This window comes from Archocentrus centrarchus, chromosome 4, assembly GCF_007364275.1.
Source record: "Archocentrus centrarchus isolate MPI-CPG fArcCen1 chromosome 4, fArcCen1, whole genome shotgun sequence".
In the NCBI taxonomy this organism is placed as follows: Eukaryota; Metazoa; Chordata; class Actinopteri; order Cichliformes; family Cichlidae; genus Archocentrus; species Archocentrus centrarchus.
The window spans coordinates 33042127-33063763 of NC_044349.1; the positions used below are offsets into that span (position 1 = coordinate 33042127).

Sequence of the window (21637 nt, forward strand, 5' to 3'; positions counted from 1 at the left end):
GTTTGGAGAATTATCCACTACAATCACCAGCACCTGATCTAGACTCCAAACTCACATTGAGCATGAAATATTACATGCTTAGGGCTGGGCCTATAAAAAGTCTGTGTAACTAATCCCTGTCCTCTGAAGTAGGAAGAACCAAGTGGGGCAAAAAAGAAAGGAGAAAAAAAACCCACCCCAAACCCAATTAAAAAAAAAAAAAAAAAAAAAAAGCAGCCAAAGAGAAAGCATCCCAAAAAGTGACATGATTTACTATGAGAACTACAGATGAGGAGAAAGGACATTCCTGTAGTCTGAATTCTCCCAGGGGATGGAGGATAAGCTTACTCTTCTCTCAGTCTTGCTGAAACCATTCCAACTCCAAAGGGACTGGCTGAGGTTTCTCTTTATTTAGTATTCCACAAATGCTCATTTTCTTCAGGAAAGTTCAACTTATCTAAGTTGATACATCTGCTCTGAAAAAAGACCCCCTTACTGCTTCTTTGGGCTGTTTACTATCTTTACAGGAGGGAGAAAGCGATAGTGTAACCTCTGCACTCTGTGCTCCCTCTTTACAACCTTTAAAATTAAAGACTAGCAGCCCCTTGAGACCCTAGGTGGTATTGCACATTACTGTATATACTGTGCTACAACACAATAGAACCTTAAGTTACCAGCATAATACTATTTTGCAGAAGCAGAACAAAAGTGGCATCATTGTGTCGGTATGTTATCGGTTCTTTTGCATTGGCCCCTCCCTCAGAGTGAGAAGTCATAGTGAATAAAGAACTTTGTAGTGGTAAAATGAAAGTATTAAAGATAATGCAGCAATGTTAGAGAGGATTGTTATTATTAGGCCTCTTATTTGCTTTGAAATTACAGTGTGGTACAAAAAGTGTTTTTGGTCTCTATTGCTAATTTCCCTCTTAAGAAGAACTGTGCAGGGGTTAATTTTTTTTTAAATTAGGGGTGTGACCACTTTGATTGACAAGTATACGAACACAGGGCCCTGTCATTGGCATCTGTCAGCTAGGCTGGCTAGTTTTATTAAACCTGCTTTTTCGTTATTCTTTTTGTGTCCCTAAGACAGCATTATGCATTTGCATTGCCTTAAATAACAACATAGGTGTGGTCATTTTAAATGAACATGAAGGGATAATAATGTGTCCGTGCATCATTGGGCAGTCAAGAGAGCCAAGACTTATTGTTATTTACAAGAATTTATGTTTTGTTTGAATGGATACTACTTCAGCTTTGAGTTGATATGTTACCATCAGGTTAGCTTGTTTTGCCCTGAATGCAGTCATTACATCCAACTGTGCTCTCTGTCTTCCTAACGTACTCTCAGCCTGCACTCAAGCCCAACACTCTGCATTGCTGATGTGACTGGACAAATTAGTGTTACTCCAGCTAATGTATTCAAACTGCTGCCGAGTAGCTGTAGAGGACATTGAGCAGTATTAGAAATGATCGCTTAGACTGTGAGCGATGCTAACCACTCTTGAAAAGGTGACAGCACATTTGGCTGCTATTTGCTGAGGGAAAGAAAAAATACCTTCAAGTTTAACATTGGGGCATTTAGATATTTAATTCATACAGGATGTGGAAAATGTGTTTGGTCTATTCACATCTTAAAAGAGTCATTCTGTCGAGAAAAATATGCCACAGAGTTCATCTCATGCCATTGCCTTGTCTTCAACACTTTAATGATTTTGTACTTTCTCAGTGCCAGCCCACTCACTGACAAACTATTCTTTCATTTAAAGCTCTGGGAGGAACAGCTCCACACCACTCCTGTTGAGCGCTTGCACACGCAAATGTAAAATATTTGTGGCGACCCCTGGATGTGTTTTATGCAGACAACATCTGACAGGCCTGAAATAAAGCCAGAGCAGATATGAAAACAGGCACAGCCTGTCAAAATGAGGAAATAATCAACCCCCACATCCACCTCAAGGGCCCAGCTGAAAATCATTAGTTCAAAACAATGTGCTGTTTCTACTGTTAGTCTGAAAAAATAATAACATTGATAATACCTAGGAGAATTACCATAATGATTTCAGAGGATCTCTATTGCTCAGTCACTGTCAAGGGTGTGGACAGGCAATTCTATAGGAATATCTGGGAAAATTGTTCAGCATTTATGTTTCAGCCTTGATTTTAATAGCCAGCAGCATGAACAAACTTTGCTATATGACAGAATTTATAGTCATGTTGCATCCTAATTCTTTTTAGAAGATTCTGGATCCAGGTTGTAATCCGGATCACCACCAAAATTTAAACAATTGTTCCTTGCACCACCCCAAAAGCTCCAGAAATTTTCATCAAAATTTGTTCATAATTTTCCAAGTTCCAAGTTTCCTGCTAACAGACTTACAGACCAACATGGCCAAAAACAGAACCTCCCTCCACTTATCATGGTGGTGTAATTATGTGCACTACTGAAAGGTTACATTCAGACTCCATCTCCACCTAGTATTAATATGTAATGTGTATCTGGATATCTTCTCTTGCTCAGGAAAAAAACAAAACAAAACAAAAACTATGTGACAATATTCATATCTCAAAAAATTTTGAATTAAAATTGATTAAATTTTTTGCAAATATTCCTCAGGAGCCCAAGAACATAGAATGTCGTTTTCAAGGTCAAAGGTCTGAGATACGAATTTTCAAAAATTCGTATCTCAGTGAATTTTTCCTCTATCACGATGAAACTTGGTACTCAGGTGTAAACTATTACTATTGTTAATCCATTGTCTTTTTCTATTTTAAACTTAATACTCACAATAATGCAAAGTGAATTACAAACCCTACACAACCCTTCACATTCACATGTACAATTCATATCTCAGCACATATTTGTTTTTCTTTTTTCCATTTAGTTGTTTTAGAGGATGCCATTAGGGTACATAAACATAAAATATTTCTGAACTATATATGTCATTATCTGTTCATGTGGATTTCATATTTTAAATAAATATATAAAATTATATTTGACAGTTTATAAAAGCTAATAAAATACATTTATAGTCTTTTTGATCTAGTGATTTTTGATGAGTGTGACAACATTGCATGGTACAGTATCTATTGCAGCATAGTATTGGCGCATAGAGAATTCTTAGAAAACTTCTGGTTTTTAAGGATGTAGGTTGCTAACCAAGCTTCCAAAAGTTAGCTGAAACCTTAGTATGCCAGCCTCTCATCGAGATAAAGTTACTTATGGCTCCAAAAATAAAACAACATGGTGGCAGGCAAAAAGCTAATGTTAAGGCTTCAGAATGCACAGATCATCCAAGAAGTTTGTGCGGACACACTGTTTGTGTATGTGTAAAATTGTAGTAATTGGCATCTGTGCATAGCACCCTTACAGTTTTGGGGTGTAACATGGTAAACAAACTTGCAAAAGTTTGCTGATACCTTAGCATGCCAGCCTCACATCTAAATATATCATTTGTAGCTCCCAAAATAAAACATGTTGGCAGTCAAAAAGCTAATGTTAACACTTCAAAATACTGAGTCTAAAACCAATTTGTGATGGCATAGTGTCTGTGTCCATCTTTATATGCATTCTGTGCTTATTGACATCTACTCTCAATGGGTCTAAAATCATTAAAACAATAACACTTAAGAACCCCATGCTGGATATAACTTATTTGTGCAATGTTGTTTTAAATCTAACATGATCCATATTTGGTATTGAAATGTTGCAGTCATAAGTCACAGTGTTTGATTTAGATAAAAAAATGAAATCAAATACAGTAGATGACTCAGACGTACAACCCAGTAGTAAATAAGGATACACATTTTTCTATTGTTTTAGTCTGAACCACAAGGTTCAAACGAAAACAAACTTTTCCCATAGAGAACTGATGCTCTGATCTTTGATGTCATGTAGATGCAAAACTTGGAGGTGGCTGGCTGGCAGTAATTTAAAGTATGAATCTCCTGAAATCCAGGAAGCTTTTTTTCTTGGTGAAAGCCTTAAGTCATTTGTGCAGTGCAGAAAAAAAATGCCCCTATCTCTTTAAAATCACCTTGGCTGCCATCATGTTGTTGGATTTAAAGATGGATAAAATAGCAAGGATTTCATGGTATGTTGTTCTGTTTTTCAGCAACATGATTATAAACCAAGAAAGAAATCCTGAAAAATCAAGTGAATTCAGCAACATGTTGAATTTTCCTCTTAGTAATTTTTAAAGCACATAAGATGAAACTGCACAAAAAATGTTTCTTCTACTTCATAGCAATCATCCAAATGGGCATGACGATCTCAGGGAAGCCTCCCTGCCTCTCAACAGCCAAGACCTCCAATCCAGCCTTGGCAATGATGATCTTCATGATGTCCAGGTGGCGGCTAATGCTGCTATCAATGGGATCCAGCTTGCAGCCTTGCCTAGCCATATTGTCCTTCATTATAATAACACCATTTGGACGCAGACTCTTTTTGCAGCGAAACAAGAAGTTCATTAGGTCCTTGTCTGTTAGGTGGCCTAAAGGGAAAGACAGGAAAGATATCCACTCCACATTAGACATTCTACTACTATGTGTGAAATTGTCTTAAGTAGATAGGTCAGCAGCACTTAATATATAAACAGGGTACAGTGCATCTTGCATTGACTGACCTACTTCAGGACTGTCATTTAATACCTAATCTCATTTATATAACATTTTCTGGTCTTGCTGACCACTCAAACTCCTTTAAACTACAGTAAGCAGGAAAGATGGATATGTAAAATAGACTCCCTCCCTTAATGTCTTGCTATCTTTCTGTATATCAATTTTGGACCATTTATTCAAGTCCAGTTCATTAGGGCAGCACTCTTAAACAGAGATGACCAGAGATTCCTCTCCCCAGCCATATTCCCAAGCTGGTTGGTGACTGACATTTTCCTAAGCCAGCAAGAGCCATAATCTCTCCAGTGTGCCCTGGGTCCACTTCAGGGCCTTATCCCTGTTGGGCATGCCTGAAACACCTCAACTTGGCATCCTAGTCAGATTCCCAGACCACTTTACCTGCCTCCTTTTGATGTGGAAGAGCTCTACTCAGAGCTGGTCTTGAAAGACTGAGCTCCTGACATTATTTCTAAGGGACTGCAAATACCATTGAAATGAGTTAATTTCCTCTGTTTTGATTGACAATCTAATTTTTTCAGTTCCTACCCCCAGCTTGAAGCCATAGATGAGGGTAGAAACATAGACTGACCAATAAATCAACAGCTTTGCTTTCACAATAAGCTCTCACTTTACCACAAAAGACCAGTGCAGCAAATGAAAGCTTTCTCCAAGTTCACAAAAGATATGCTGACTGGTTAGGGAAGCTCCCATGTACCCTTGAATATCTTCAAGATGGTAAAGAGCTGGTCCAGTGTTCCACAACCAGAATGAAAACTACATTACTCCTCTTGAATCCAGTATCTTTTATCCAGTCTCCTACACCTTACCCCAAACTGGTCACGGCTGATGACTGCCCCTCCCTGAGCCTGGTTCTACGAGAGGTTTCTTCCTGTTAAATGTGAGTTTTTCCTTCCCACTGTCAACAATTGCTTGCTCATAGGGGGTCATTTTGATTATTGGGTTTCTCTGTAATTGCGATATAAAATGCCTTGAGGCGACTGTTTGTTATGATTTGATGCTACATAACCAAGATAGAATAGAATAGAATACTAATGGATAGGATTAATGGATTAATTCTTCTCTCCAGTACCCTGGCATAGACTTTCCCAAGGAGACTGAGACATGTGATCCCTTGAAGCTGGAACACACCATCTAGTATCCCTTCTTAAAAAGGGGGACCACCACCTTATTTTGCCAATCCAAGGGCACTGTCCCCTACTTAAAAACAGTGTTGCAGAAATGTGTCAGCATTGCATATAGAGTTGACTGTCCCAATATGCCCCTTAAGGCTTCACTGTTGTTGCCCATGCAAGTGTTGAAGTCCTTTAGCAGAACAATGTAAGGTCAGGGACTCTGATCTGTCATTGTGTGCATAAGCATGAACCAAAAAACTTGTTCCTCAACCCAAAGTCACAGGTAAACAACCCTCTTGCCTACCAGAGAAAACACAAAGAATACAAATACCCACCCCTGCTTGTTACCTCTCACCTAGGGCAATTCCAGAATGGAATCAAGTATAGCCCCTCTTCAGGAGACTGATTCTAGAACCAAAGCAGTGCGTTGAGGTACTTCCAAGTATATTGAGTCAGTACTGCTTAACCTCTCACAATAGTTCAGTCCTTTTCAGCCTTCAGCTTTCAGGTCACGCTTCTGTGGAACCAGCTCGTAGTTTGAATTTGGGAGAAAGACACCCCTTCCCCTTTTAACATTAGACTTGAGACTTTCCTTTTTTATAAAGCTTATACTTAGGGCTGGATCAGACCCTGAAACCTCTCTTAGTTATGTTGCAATAGGCCCCTGTTGGGGGCTTCCAATGCTGCACTGAGCATTTCATCTTCACGCACCTCTTTTCACTCTATGTGTTTATCTGTCATGTTGAATTTAATCATTAGTTGTTATTGATCTATGGCTCTTTTCTGCAGGGTGTCCTTTGTCCTGTCTCCCTCTCCTCACTCCCAACGAGTCACAACAGATGGCTGCCCCTCCCTGAGCCTGGTTCTGCTGGTGGTTTCTTCCTGTTAAAACAACATTTTTCCTTTCCACTGTCACCAAGTGCTTGCTCATCATTTTACAATATAAAGCATCTTGAGGCAACAGATGATTTGGTGCTATATAAATTAAGTTGAACTGAATTTCAATACAGCCAATCTTCAATGAGCAGAGTGTAGAGAAAACCATCGTACTTACATGCCACCCATTGCATCCATATGACATCATACTTGTTTTTTGGAGGCGTAAAATCTTGCAGATTGTAACAGTAGTAGGTCTCAATGCGGTCAGCATCATCACCCAAATACTCCTCGTGTGCATGGAGCAGGAAGTGCTCCATCATATCTGCCATCTCCAATTTCTCAAAGATGGGAAGGAGGACGCCTTTGGCTACTCGCCCAATCCCAGATCCACAATCCAGAGCACAGTGTGTGTCTGCTTTACCAGGGCCCTGTTGTTAAAAAAGGATAGACTTCTATAACTTTAATAAAAATTAGGAAAATATCTCAATTACAGATGGCTGTTTGTAATTAAACAGAGGTAGTCATTGAATAAGACTTTAAATTTTACAGGAAACAAATAGATCTTTTATTTTTTCCAGTAGTGTGTTATTATCATATTTATAAATCACAGTAGGTCTATACCTTGTGTTTTATGCTACCAGATGTCAGGCTTCATGGCTCAAAAATACCAACAGCTCAAACAAGTCAACAGTTCCTCAGGGCAACAAAGCAATGAACTTTACCACAAGGGAACGAAAGGTCACCTCACTTGAATATGCTGGTTTTATTCCTTTTCATTTGGTATTCTGACCTCACTCCAACCCCTCCACATCAGGGATCCCAGTGTGTGATTGTAGGAAATAAAGGGGGCCCTCATGAGCTCTGTTACAGGAAGCTTCCTGGTTCAGTGAATTACTGCCATATTGCTTTGTGTGTATGTAGCTCTTTTTAATCTGGATGTATTCTAAATCTTTTCCTGCTGCTCTCATTTTTTTAATGGAGATGTCATGTGTAAACAGGAGCTTTTCACAGCCAGGAATGAGGTTTTAGAAGAGAATGATACATTATATTGCCAAAAGTAATCATTCACTCATCCAAATCATTGAATTCAGGTGTTCCAATCACTTCCATGGCCACACGTGTATAAAAAAACAAAGCAACTTGGCATGCAGACTGCTTCTACAAACATTTGTGAAAGAACAGGTGCAGCAACTTGTGCAAGAAGTCTAACTGTCAAATTTCCTCGCTACAAAATATTCCAAGTGGAAGCGGCTGGGAATGACAGCAACTCAGCCACAATGTGATAGGCCATGTAAAATGACAGAGCATTGTTAGCAGATGTTGAGGCACATAGTGTGGCCCAAACGTTGCCAACTTTCTGCATGGTCAGTCACTACAGACCTCTAAATATCATGTGGCCTACAGAGTAGCTCAAGGACCGTTCATAGAGAGCTTCATGGAATAGGTTTCCATTTTTGAACAGCTGCATCTAAGCATTACATCACCAAGCACAATGCAAAGCATTGGATGCAGTGATATAAACTATGCCACCACTGGATTCTAGAGTAGTGAAGATCTGTTCTCTGGAATGACAGGTCACACTTTTCCATCTGGCAATCCAATGGAGGAGTCTTGGTTTGGCTGTTGCCAGAAGAAGAGCATGTGTCTGACTGCATTGTGCCAAGTGTAAAGTTGGTATGCTTCAGCATACCAACATGTTTTGGACAATTTCATGCTTCCAACTTTGTGGGAAGAGTTTGAGGATGGCCCCTTCCTGTCCCAACATGACTGCACACCAGTGCACAGAGCAACCTCATATTAAATCCTACAGATTAAGAGTGGGATGTCACTCAAGTTCATACATGTGTGAAGGCAGACAAATGAAAACTTTTGGCATTATAGTGTATGTAGCAAGGCACACACATGTAGTCAAAAACATGATGAAATATTTTGATTATTTTGGGTTATCATTCAAATCAAATCAAAGTTTATTTATCACATACATGGTCATACAAGGTACATCTAGCAGTGAAATGCTTTGACGACTACCCATACATACAGTAGCACAAAGATAAAAGATATAAATAGAATAATTTGCAGAATATAGTTCAAATATACTCAGAATATACACTAAGATAAAAAATGAAAGTAGAATAATAAACAACATATATTCAAAAATATAATATAAAATACAACAAAATATATCCACTAAAGTTTTTTTTACTATATCTAAAAATATATACACATATACACACACACTCAGACTAACGTATGTTGTGGGAGATAGACAGCCATCCAAGGCTGTCTATCTAAATTCCAAATACTGCAATTGCTTTGGTTCAGGCCATCATAACTATTTGCTGACAAACCTTACAGTTTTCTGGTTACCCCTCAGAAGTCCAATCATCTGAATTTTTGGTTCTACTCTGCCACACAGATAATAGCAGACAATAAATGCACAAGGGCTAATGAGAGGAGTGACAAAAGGTGGGTAGCACAGCTGAACATAATTACAAGGACAAGACAAAGGGAAGCAAAACTAAATACAAAGTATATTAACACAAGGAAACAACGGGAAGAGAAACTAAACATGAAAAAGGGTCAAGACACGGGGATGAAACAGACACAGTGAGAAAAACAGACATAGGAACACAGAGACACGGGAAGACAAGGACAAACGGAAAACAGAATGAAAAGCAATAACTAAAACCAAAGACAGAATACAAAACTACAACAAACTGATAATCTAAGCAGTGAGAAAAACTAAGAAACACAACCCGAAAAATACAACAAAAACAGAACTGCACAAAAGGAACTCAAAACACTGGCTGGTGCTGGTGCTGGGGGATATGAATATGATGGTGAAACTGTGTGTGTGTGTGTGTGTGTGTGTGTGTGTGTGTGTGTGTGTGTGTGTGTGTGTGTGTGTGTGTGTGTGTGTGCGTGCGTGTGCGTGCGTGTGCGTGCTTGGGGGTGGGGACAGCATATTACAATCTAATGTCCTGAGTAGCAGGGGGAAGAGAGGGCAGACAGTTCACCTTCCTGCCAGCTTGGTGGAAGAAGCTGTTGCTCAGTCTCGTGGAGGAGGCCCAGAGGCTCCTGAACCTCCTCCCTGATGTAAGGTGACTGAAGAGGCTGTGTGAGGGGTGAGTGGGGTCACCTACAATGCTGGCTGCTCTGTGGGTGAGGCAGGTGTTGTATATGTCTTGGAGGGAGGGGAGTGGTATAAACTTAATTTATATAGCACCTTTCACAGATAAAATCACAAAATGCTTTACAATCTGCAAGAAAAATGGTAATGATCTTTCTAGTAGCCTTCACTATGCACTACAGGGTCTTCTGTCTTCTGGAGGCTGTGCAGCTTCTGAACTGCACAGTGATGCAGTTGGTTAAGACGCTCTCATCAGTGCCCCTGTAAAAACTGACCATGGTGACCATGGGTGCTGGAGCGCTCACTCTCCTCAGTTTGTGGAGGAAGTAGAGGTGCTGTTGGTATTTCTTGGCCAGTGGAGCAGAGTTGGTTGTCCAGGAGTGATCATCTGAGATGTGCACACCAAAAAATTTGGTGCTACTCATCTTCGCTACCATAGAGCCATTGATAATTAGAGGGGGGTGGTGGGTGGGTGATCCTCATAAAATCGATGACCATCTCCTTTGTTTTCCCAACATTTGGGGAGAGGTTGTTGTCTCTGCACCATATAGCCAGTCTGCTCACTTCACTCTGGGTCTTGTCATTGTTTGATGATGAGGCCGACAACTGTGGTATTGTCTTCAAACTTGACGAAGAGGATGGTATTGTGGATGGGAGTGCAGTCATGAGTCAGCAAAGTGAAAAGCAGGGGGCTGAGCACACTTCCTTGAAGGGCTCCAGTGCTAAGCACGATGGTGCTTGAGGTGTTACTGCCAACTCTGACTGCCTGTGGTCTCCCAGTGAGAAAGTCCAGCAGCCAGTTGAATATTCAAGTACTGAGGCCCAGACAGTCTGGTTTGTGAATAACAAATTTACCTTAACAGAGAGAAGACTCCATAGTTGAGATGGCTGGGGTCTTTCACCAACTTTGCATTCAAGTGATGAGTTAAGAGAATTTTGTGGATCTTAGATTCTAACAAACTTAAAGCACTCCAAATCTGCAAGTTTATCTCAAAAAAGTAATTCTGGAACATTACATCAGTTTTTCAGGTGTTGAGATTCATGCATCTTTTTGCTGCACAAGTAAAGGGTTTAGTTAACTAGTGAGTCTTTGAATTTAATGATGTAACATGCTTATCATTTACTGCTTCGGGAAAGCCTGGGAACCAACTGTGGCCTCTTTGACACCAACAGGGTTCCGTAGCCGGTGCTTTTATTTGAACCATTAGGCGGGTTTTCGACCGCAGAAGCACTCGGTGCTCGGCCGAAAAACTGGTTCAACTCTGGCCCCACAAACTAGCTGGTCTCGAACCAAGAACGCGTGATGAAAGCAGCAGAAGGGCATGACTTAGCCATCTCTAGAAAGTTTTACCACCGGCATTGTTCGCCATTATACCCACACAACTTTCGCGCAAGATGAATCAGCATTGGTCGGAAGCCAAAACAAGCGCATTACTTGCAATTCGGTCCTCCCAGGAGATACAGGACAAATTGGAAAGCTCACAGAGAAAAGGTTTACGAGATTCAAGCAGAGCTTTTGTCAGCGGGTTTCAGCCGAACACCAGAGCAAATAGTAAACAAATTAAAAAACACTTAAGAAGGACTACAGGGACCTCGGGCTATGAACAGTGGACTTCGGCTTCCGTTTCCAGGCAAGGACCCACCAACACATACATCATTGATCAGTTTGCAAAGTGTGGTGGGAATGTGGGCCCGTACTTAAGCATTTCGCTGGCTCCTTGGGATCAGCACGAGCACTGGCTCCGGCTCCGGAACCTTGGCAGTGGGAAAGTAGCATGTGTTGTGCTATCTATTAATTGAAGGAAAGGTTTGCTATGCTAATCCATAGCTTACAGTAGTACAAGTTCCAGTCATGGCAGTGGTGGAAGTACTCAGGGTAAATAGTACACGGACTGATTCTTTTATTCCCCTTTTCTACTCAAAGTGTTTTATACAGTGTATCTCATTCATAACAAATCTTTCTAAATGAAAAAGGCTTTCTGTCTAACATTCACACACACACAGTCCCCCTCAAATAAACACAAGAGCAACTTGGGATACAGTTTATTGCCCAAGGACACTTTGGAATGCAGACTAGAGCAGCCAGGGATCAAACGACCAATGTTCCAATTTGTAGATGACCTGCTCACATCCTTTGCGGCCATCTTCCTGATATATTCATGGATCTTTGTTGTTTCATCTAGGATAGTGGTTCTGACACTCACTAGTCCTCAGCCTCCTTCCTTCCACTTAGTGTACAGTTTCAGGGATCTGGATTTGGGATGAAACCCTCCATGCATGGTAAGGAGCTTTCTCGTCTTGATATCAGTGGCTTCTATTGCCTCCTTTGGCCAGTTTATTATACCAGCAGGGTATCAACAACTGGCAGGGCATAGTTGTTGATTGTTCTTTCCATTGAGCTGACTCTTCAGGACTTGTCTATCTATCTATCTATCTATCTATCTATCTATCTATCTATCTATCTATCTATCTATCTATCTATCTATCTATCTATCTAGTATAAAGTGATTAACAGCTGTTGACTCAGCTCGCTCTGTGTGAGTGTTTATGAGGACAGCATCAAGACTACTATTAGAAACTGCACGGAGGCACCACCCTAATGAAACAAGATAGCATTTGTATTGTACAGTGAGGATGACAAATTCCTCACCCAAAATAGATTCTGACATGTACATTCACAGATAGCTACATTGTAAGTTGATATAGTAATGGACAGTATGCAGAAACTACAGCAAAATTTGCATATGATGGACAAACCATAAAGTTTCTCAGATGTTAATGTGGAAATTTCCCAGATTTGTTTTAGCCTTTATTCTGTTAGTTTAATGTGAGGTACTATCTTGTGACTTACCACAAACTGCTTCAAAAACTGACGAGAACCTTCCAGATCAACATTGGATATCTCTACAAAATCTCCCATCATGCCCTCCTCTGAGGCAGGGACATCCTCATAGAACTTCTGAGCTCTGTAGTAGAACTGTTTTTCTCCTTTGATGTACTCACAGGTGACTGGAAACAGCTTCACTGTTAGAACATATGGAAAGACATAAAGGATACCATGTGACCTATCAAAAACCCAGAAAGTCATTTGAACTCACTTATCTGGTGCTTGAATGACATTTGTAGCCAGCAAGACAAAACTTGAAGTGAGCAACAGTGTTTGAGTATTGCTATTCAATGAGAAATACAAGACTCAACCTTTTGTGCGTCTTGTCTGAAGATTCTGTACAAGACACAGAATCCCAATACCAATGAAAGCTCTGTTTCATCTAAATATGATGAATATTACTGAGGGCCAGAAATATGTGAGACTAAACTCTAAACATTAGGGATGAGGACTCAGTGAAAAAAAGTTCTGGAAACACACAGCTTTGAGCCAGCCACCAGTGCCAATTATGTCTTTATTCTGATTACATAAGAACAAGCATGTAATTGGCAAATTTAGTAGTAGCTATAACAGCTGCATCAGACATAAAATGAGGCATGCTATTTTGCTCGAAATATAACACAGTGGTGTTGTGGTTAACACTATCACTTCACAGCAAGAGTTAATGTCAGAAGTGCTGCCACTGGCTGCCAGGATTTGTTCCTGGTATCTGTTTCTAATGCTTATTCACTAATATTAAATTATTTTTACCTCAAGGCAATCAGACAGCACGGGATTCTGACCAACCATCAGTATGTGATAAGAAATTGTTTAGGAATTTTACCAAATTTATTTTATTTTATTTTTTAAATAATGATCAACTAGTCTGACAATATTTCTAAAGCATTTTTCAAGAAAGGATTTCAGTCTAATGGGAAATGTAGAATGATAATTTGATCACCATGGGCCTATAAATAGCGATGCGGTGTGCTATCTTACACTCAGCTCAGCTGTTATGTGGTACATGATAGCCCTGTAGTTGATTCAAGTTTAGTGTTGTGAATTTACAAATGTTTAAAAATAATTTTAAAAAACATTTTTGCTGGGATGCTACTAATCTTAAACTATTCCAAAACCACAACAGTGCTCAGTCATGGAGGATATAATGTTGAAATAGCTCAAGAAATTTACAACTGGCCTTCTAAACTAGCCCAACCTTTCACTGCCTCAGTTTTGTGGGTTCAAATGAATTGTGCACAATGAATACAACATTTCTGAAGGCTTAGTAACAAGCTGTTTGGGGGCGTGTGGGTTGGGGAAATGTGTGTCAGCTTGTCAAAGATTACCAGTGGCAGAATTCAAGGCACCACAGTGAAAGATTAAGAGGGGGACTCTATGTATCTCCAACGGGACTCCCTCTTCTTATCTAGAAATATCAGGATAATGCAGCTGAGAAATCTCACTAATATAACTTGTAGATTTTCACTTTAGTGATCTCATGGTTATGACCTAACATTTTTCTGACAGTAGCAGGTTTGATTAAAGCACCTACAATTCGTGTTTACTTGTCATGTTATCCCTCAGGAAGCCTTTAGAGGAAATGTAAGGATAGAAACATTAAGCAATACCAAAAGGGACAGAAGACAGGATGATAGTGCTTGCCTGCCAAGAAGTATCAAATATTACCCTCTCTCTATCTCATGACTTTAAAGTGTACCCGCTCATTAGAAGCTGATCTTTGACTTTCTATGCAACACTATACAACACTTGTTTATATGATACAGAGTATGAAGATTAATCTGTTTTGCTCTTAGTAAATAACCTGACTGCAGCCCTCTGATAGTCATGTATAGCACTGACTGACATGAGTAAATGCTCTCATGATTGACATGCCATTCCAGTAAAGGTCCTTGTATCAAATGAGTGGTGAGGGAAAAGGCACCTTTGATTCAAAATGACCAACAGATCAAGATCTCCTGTTTCTGCAGCCCATAATCTCATGATAGACACAAGTGCATGAGATTATTAGCTATGACTTAAACTGTTGTAATGAAGTGCTGTGCAGGACACTATTTCCCCTCAAATATTTTAGGAATACCAGCTAGTTAGTGTCAATTCACTCACTAGCACCAACTATATCTATAACATCCAAAGTAGTCTTTAACTTGAGATGTGACAAAAAGTGTGGTGTGCTTCCTTCATTAACACCATTCATGTCATCTTCTTGGTGTGATATTCCCAAGACATTCACTCCAAGGGAGAATGCCAACAGTTCAGAATAAATTTCTGAGTTTTTTTTAAGACTGTGTTTGTCTATTATTGTGAAAAAAACAAAACAAAACACAGACCACATTTTAATTCTGTGCAGAATTCTAAAAGTCCCCAAGATACATAAACTCCTTCACTTGGGGGAGCAACTTGTCCCTGATGCAGAGTGGATACTCCACCCTTTTCCAGTTAAATGCCATGGCCTCAGACTTGGAGGTGCTAATTCTTCGTTTAAAGACAAGCTGTGCAAGCTGGAGGCCACCACCTGATGAAGCCAAAAGGACCACATTATCCACAAAAAACGGAGATGAGATTCTCAGGCCACCAAGGTGGAAATGTCCCTTCACTTGGCTACACCTAGAAATTATTTCCATAAAAAATATGAAATGAATCTGTGACAAAGGCTATTCCTGGCAGAGTCTAACACCCACTGGAAACAAGTCCAACTTATTGCCGCCAAATGCAGACCAAGTTCTCGCTGCAGCTGTACAGGGACTGACTGGCCAATAACAACAGGCATCACACGCCATACTCCCCCAGCCACCCCCACAGGAGACCCTGAGGGACGCAGTTGAATGCCTTTTCCAGGTCCACAAAACACACATAAACTAGACGGGCAAAGTCCCACACACACACACATAAATATCCCTGAGAGGATAAAGAGCTGGTCCAGTATTCCAAGACCAGGACAACAACCGTCTTGTTCTACCTGAATCTGAGGTTCAACTAATAGGTGAACTTTTCATTCCAGCACCCTGGCATAGACCTTCCCAGGGATGCTGAGGAGTGTAATCCCCTCATAGTTTGAGCACACCCTCTGGTCCCTGTTCTTGAAGATGGGAACCACCACCCAAGTCTGCCAGTTAAGAGACACCACCCCAGATCTCCACGTGACATTGCAGAAGCATGTATACCAAGACATCCAAAGCCTTCAGGAACTCAGGGCGAATCACATCCACCCTAGGGGCCCTGCCACCGAGGAGTTATTAACTACTATGGTGACCTCATCCCTGATGATGGGTGGCTGTCCTCCTTGTCCCTCAACTCTGAAGGCATGTCAGTGGGATTAAGGAGGTCCTTTCACCACCTGACTATATTCTCAGTCAGCAGCACCCAGCCTACACTATAAACTGGCAATAGGAGGTGTTAGTTTGTGATATTACGGTTTTTTGACCTCTCTCGTTTTACACTTTGGATATGATGGACGATTAACGAACAATTTGCGAATGTTCTGTACCACCATTTTTGTGTTTTTAGTTTAAGTAAACGTTTTTAAATGTTTACTTAAACACTGGACCAGCTGGACTGTGAAAGGGTCTTTCCTGGAGATGCTATATTGTTGAGAATGTGACAAGAGGATGTGACTACAACACGGTGACAGATGCCAGAAGCAGGGAAAGCAGTCTGGCATCAGAAAGGCAACCACAACTCCTCACAAAATGCATTGGTTCCAAGCATTTTTTTTATCAACGTTTGTTCCCCTGGTCAATAAGATGGACGAGATTAAATTAAAAGACTAGAACAGCCGGTTGGACAGTGGCATCACAGTGCTAACGGAGACCTGGCTGTATGAAAACATCCCAGACCTAGCTGTGGAGCTAGCAAAGCATAGAATCTTCCAGGCAGACCATACATAAGACTCTAATAAGACAAGAGCAGGGGGTGTGTGCATCTATACAAACAACCACTGATGCACACACAATGCCACTGTTGAGAGACACTGCTATCCAGACCTAGAATTTTCACTGCTAAAGTGTAGACTTTTTATCTGCCCAGGGAAATCACTGAAGTGTTTGTAGCTGCTATGCATTATCATCAATGAGGTAATGCCAAGTCAGCTATGAAGAACCTGCATGACAGAAACAGCAGGCACCAGAACAAACACCCAACCATTTCTGGAGCCTACAATGCCTGCCCCACCCCTCACCTTGAACAATGAGACCATCATTCCCTGTTCCTGACAACAGCTTACAGTGGTATGCAAAAGTTTGGGCACCCCTGATACTTTTCATGATTTTCCTTTATAAATCATTGGTTGTTTGGATCAGCAATTTCAGTTAAATATAACATACAGCAGACAAACACAGTGATATTTGAAAAGTGAAATGAAGTTATAGGATTTATAGAAATTGTGCAATAATTACTTAAACAAAATTAGGCAGGTGCATAACTTTGGGTACCCCAACAGAAAAATTACATCAATATTTAGTAGATCCTCCTTTTGCAGAAATAACAGCCTCTTAACACTTCCTATAGCTTCCAATGAGACTCTGGATTCTGGTTGAAGGTATTTTGGACCATTTCTCTTCGCAAAACATCTCCAGTTCAGTCAGGTTTGATGTTTCTGAGCATGGACAACCTGCTTTAAATCACACCACAGATTTTCAATAATCCTCGGGTCTGGGGACTGAGATGGCCATTCTAGAACGATGTACTTGTTCCTCTGCATGAATGCCTTAGTAGATTTTGAGCAGTGTTTAGGGTCCTTGTCTTGTTGAAGTATCCAGCCCCGGCGCAACTTCGACTTTGTCACTGATTCTTGAACATTGTTCTCAAGAATCTGCTGATATTGACTGGAATCCATGTGACCCTCCACTAACAAGATTCCCAGTACCTGCACTGGCCACGAAGCCCCACAGCATGATGGCACCACCACCAACTTTTACTGTGAGTAAAAAGTGTTTGTCTTGGAATGCTGTGTTCTTTTTCCACCATGCATACCACCCTTTGTTATGTCCAAATAACTCAATTTTAGTTTCATCAGTCCAAGGCACCTTATTCCAAAATGAAGCTGGCTTGTCCAAATGTGCTTTAGCATACCACAAGCGACTGTTTGTGGCGTGTGCGCAATTCAATTCAATTTTATTTATGTAGCACCAAATCACAACAAACAGTTTCCTCAAAGCGCTTTGTACTGTGGCTAAAGACCCTACAATAATACAGAGAAAACCCAACAGTCAGAAAAGGCAGAAAAGGCTTCTTCTGCATTACTCTCCCATACAGCCTCTCCTTGTGCAAAGTGCACTGAATAGTTGAACGATGCACAGTGACACCATCTGCAGCAAGATGATAATGATGATGAAAATTAGGCAGGTGCATAAGTTTGGGCACCCTTGTCGTTTTATTAATTTGAATAGCTTTAGCACTAATTAAATTTGTTTACAAAACAAAATTTGTTTTGTAAGCTTATTGACCCTTGACCTACATACACAGGTGAATCCAATTATGAGAAATGGTTAAGGTGGCCAATTGCAAGTGTTTCTCCTCTTTGCATCTTCTCTGAAGAGTGGCAACATGGGAGCCTCAAACTCTCAAATGACCTGAAAACAAAGATTGTTCAACATCATGGTTTAGGGGAAGGATACAAAAAGCTCTCTCAGAGATTTCAGCTGTCAGTTTCCATTGTGAAGAACATAGTGAGGAAATGGAAGACCACAGGCACAGTTCTAGTTAAGGCCCGAAGTGGCAGGCCAAAAAAAATCTCAGATGGGCAGAGGCAAAGGATGGTAAGAACAGTCATAGCCAACCCACAGAGCAGCTCCAAAAACCTACAACATCATCTTGCTGCAGATGGTGTCACTGTGCATTGTTCAACTATTCAGCGCACTTTGCACAAGGAGAGGCTGTATGGGAGAGTAATGCAGAAGAAGACTCTTCTGCCCACAAACCACAAACAGAGTTGCTTGAGGTATGCTAAAGCACATTTGGACAAGCCAGCTTCATTTTGGAATAAGGTTCTGTGGACTGATGAAACTAAAATTGAGTTATTTGGACATAACATGGTGGAAAAGAACACAGCATTCCAAGACAAACACTTGTTACTCACAGTAAAATTTGGCGGTGGTTCCATCATGCTGTGGGGCTGTGTGGCTAGTGCAGGTACTGGGAATCTTGTTAAAGTGGAGGGTCGCATGGATTCCAGTCAATGTCAGCAGATTCTTGAGAACAATGTTCAAGAATCAGTGACAAAGTTGAAGTTGCGCCGGGGCTGGATACTTCAACAAGACAAGGACCCTAAACACTGCTCAAAATCTACTAAGACAGGGATCCTCAAATCCGGGCCTTGAGGTCCGTGTCCTGCAGGTTTTAGATGTGTCTCTGCTTCAACACACCTGAGTCAAATATAGAAGTCATTAGCAGGACTCTGGAGAACTTGGCTGCATACTGAGGAGATAATTCAGCCATTTGAATCAGGTGTGTTGCATCAGGGAAAACCTGCAGGACACCGGCCCTCGAGGCCTGGATTTGAGGATCCCTGTACTAAGGCATTCATGCAGAGGAACAAGTACAACGTTCAGTCCCCAGACCTGAATATTATTGAAAATCGGCGGTGTGATTTAAAGCGGGCTGTCCATGCTCATGAAAAGTACCAGGGGTGCCCAAACTTTTGTATACCACTGTATGTATACAAGAAAAAAAAAAAACAACAACACAAAAAAAACAATTCACACATTCTTGAAGAAATAAGATCAGCCTTATCACATCACAAACTCACTGAGCCTGGACACCTAAACAAATCATTTCTTGCAGTGAGGTCCAGTAAGAAAAAAAAACTTTGTGATTTTAACTCAGAAGCACCCTGACTGAGCCCAATCGGAAGAATAGAACACACTGCTTCTGTAGAGTGATGAGGCTGGTTCTAACTTTTTAAAATTTTTGCTTTGTTTTTTCATCAATTTCATCAATATTTTTTTATTAGTAGTATTTCCAAAATGCCCTTAATACTTTGTTGTATTTTATATATATATATATATATATATATATATATATATATATATATATATATATATATATATATATAAGCAAATTTGCTTGTATTGCTGTCCATCAGGAGATGCTGTAGCTTTTACTGAGCAATTCTACTTGCATGCTTCTCCAACTTTGCCCAATCTCTAATGGAATTAAAATTCAAGAAAATATTTTAAAACTTTTCTGTGACCTTTCTTACCCAGAGGAGTCTTCTCTAGCAAGTACAGGTAACTGGCAAAGAACTCACTCCTCAGTGTGTGGTGGAGGTGAAAGGACATGCTGTGGCGACACATAGTGTCATCTGTCTCTTTCCAGCGATCCCTGAACGCCTGGTGAGCACCCTTGTACTCAAAGTTTAGTGAGGAGCTGCTATTGTCATCTTCAAGTGTAATCTCCATTGTGTCCTGTTTTTCTTTTTATCCACAACGATTCTGAAGAGCAGTGGTATAAAAAAGAAGTTTAACAGACTGAATGCTATGGACACTGTTTCTCCAGCTGCTGCTATATCTGTCTAGCTGAGTGTTCAACATGTCTCTGCCAGTGTTCAAATAGTCAGCAGAGATCTTTTTCACAGGGCAGCACCCAGGCTGTCCTGCCAGATTTACTGATCACCTGCTAGGGACACTGACTGTAGAGAAGTGAGAAGGGGGCAGGGCGTGAAGGAAAGGACTTCTGTCTACAGAATCTCGTGACCAACAAATCTGCAGAAGGTGACTGAACTTTAACGTTTAAATTCCAGCACCAAATACTGTAGGAGACCATACATCTTTCTCCCATAGTTATAACTTGGTCCTAAACATAGCTTTGCCTTCTCAAGTTTGTATAAATTGTATTTGGAATACCATTGTTCAGACACCAGGCAACAAAATTACTGTAAGCTCTAAGATATCATATTCCATAAGTTAATATCACCAAACTTGCCAACCATCTCTGGTCCTAGTTCTATTAAGACTGAACAGAATTTAAATTATTATATTAATGCCAATTTTATTTAAGGTAATTTATCTAATTAAATTGAATAAATTTACAGTTTTTCATTTGATTAAACATTATTGGAAACATTTATAGGTCCAGCCAAGTTAACTAAATATATATTAGTATATTTATTGGAAGTGTGTGTTTTTTTAAAACATTGAGCCTAAACTTCAATTCCCTTTTCTCTCAGAAATCACTGCTAAACAAGGAGTGTTGAAAACACACTGAGCAAGGAATGAGCCACACTGACTGATATTAATTAAAAACAGCGAACAAAATCTTTAGTTTATTTTGACTCAGTACTATCATAAATGTAGATTAGCCCACTTTTAAAAATAGCCCGCAAAATGACTGTTTTCTATTTATTTCTCCGTGTGGAATTTGATACAAAAAATAATAACCTGACAGGACATTTCTGACCAAAGAACCACATACAAGACAGACTGAAATTGTTCAGCATATTGGTATTGGTATTATTATGCCTTTGCACATGGGGGGCATTTTATAATATATTTTATAATATCTATTGATCAATCTATAGATATATGTGATATAGATATAGATATATATATAGTTATACGTACACACACACAGTGGGTATGGAAAGTATTCAGACTCCTTTAAATTTTTCACTCTTTGTTTCATTGCAGCCATTTGCTAAAATCAAAAAAGTTCATTTTATTTCTCATTAATGTACACTCAGCACCCCATCTTGACAGAAAAAAACAGAAATGTAGAAATTTTTGCAAATGTATTTAAAAGGAAAAACTAAAATATCACATGGTTATAAGTATTCAGACCCTTTGCTCAGTATTGAGTAGAAGCACCCTTTTAGGCTAGTACAGCCATGAGTCTTCTTGGGAATGATGCAACAAGTTTTTCACACCTGGATTTGGGGATCCTCTGCCATTCTTCCATGCAGATCCTCTACAGTTCCGTCAGGTTGGATGGTGAGCGTTGGTGGACAGCCATTTTCAGGTCTCTCCAGAGATGCTCAATTGGGTTTAAGTCAGGGCTCTGGCTGGGCCATTCAAGAATGGTCAC

General features: G+C 40.2%; 1 protein-coding gene across 1 annotated transcript; it reads right to left on the reverse strand.

Annotated features, from left to right (window-relative positions):
• Positions 1–4162: 4162 nt before the first annotated feature.
• ntmt2 (N-terminal Xaa-Pro-Lys N-methyltransferase) lies at positions 4163–20201 on the reverse strand. The gene is made up of 4 exons (XM_030728206.1): positions 19818–20201; positions 12587–12759; positions 6781–7033; positions 4163–4469 (listed from the first exon to the last, which is right to left on the reverse strand). Exons 1-4 carry the CDS (start codon positions 20014–20016, stop codon positions 4213–4215), a joined length of 882 nt encoding a protein of 293 aa, XP_030584066.1. The 5' UTR covers positions 20017–20201; the 3' UTR covers positions 4163–4212.
• Between the last annotated feature and the right edge of the window lie 1436 nt (positions 20202–21637).

Excerpts from the sequence above, each read along its gene's own strand:
- ntmt2 (XM_030728206.1), bottom strand. The coding sequence starts at position 20,016 with ATGGAGATTACACTTGAAGATGACAATAGCAGCTCCTCACTAAACTTT. Across the intron at positions 12,760-19,817 it reads GCTAGAGAAGACTCCTCTGG|TGAAGCTGTTTCCAGTCACC; the intron begins GTAAGAAAGGTC and ends ATGTTCTAACAG. Across the intron at positions 7,034-12,586 it reads AGTTTTTGAAGCAGTTTGTG|GGCCCTGGTAAAGCAGACAC; the intron begins GTAAGTCACAAG and ends TTTTAACAACAG.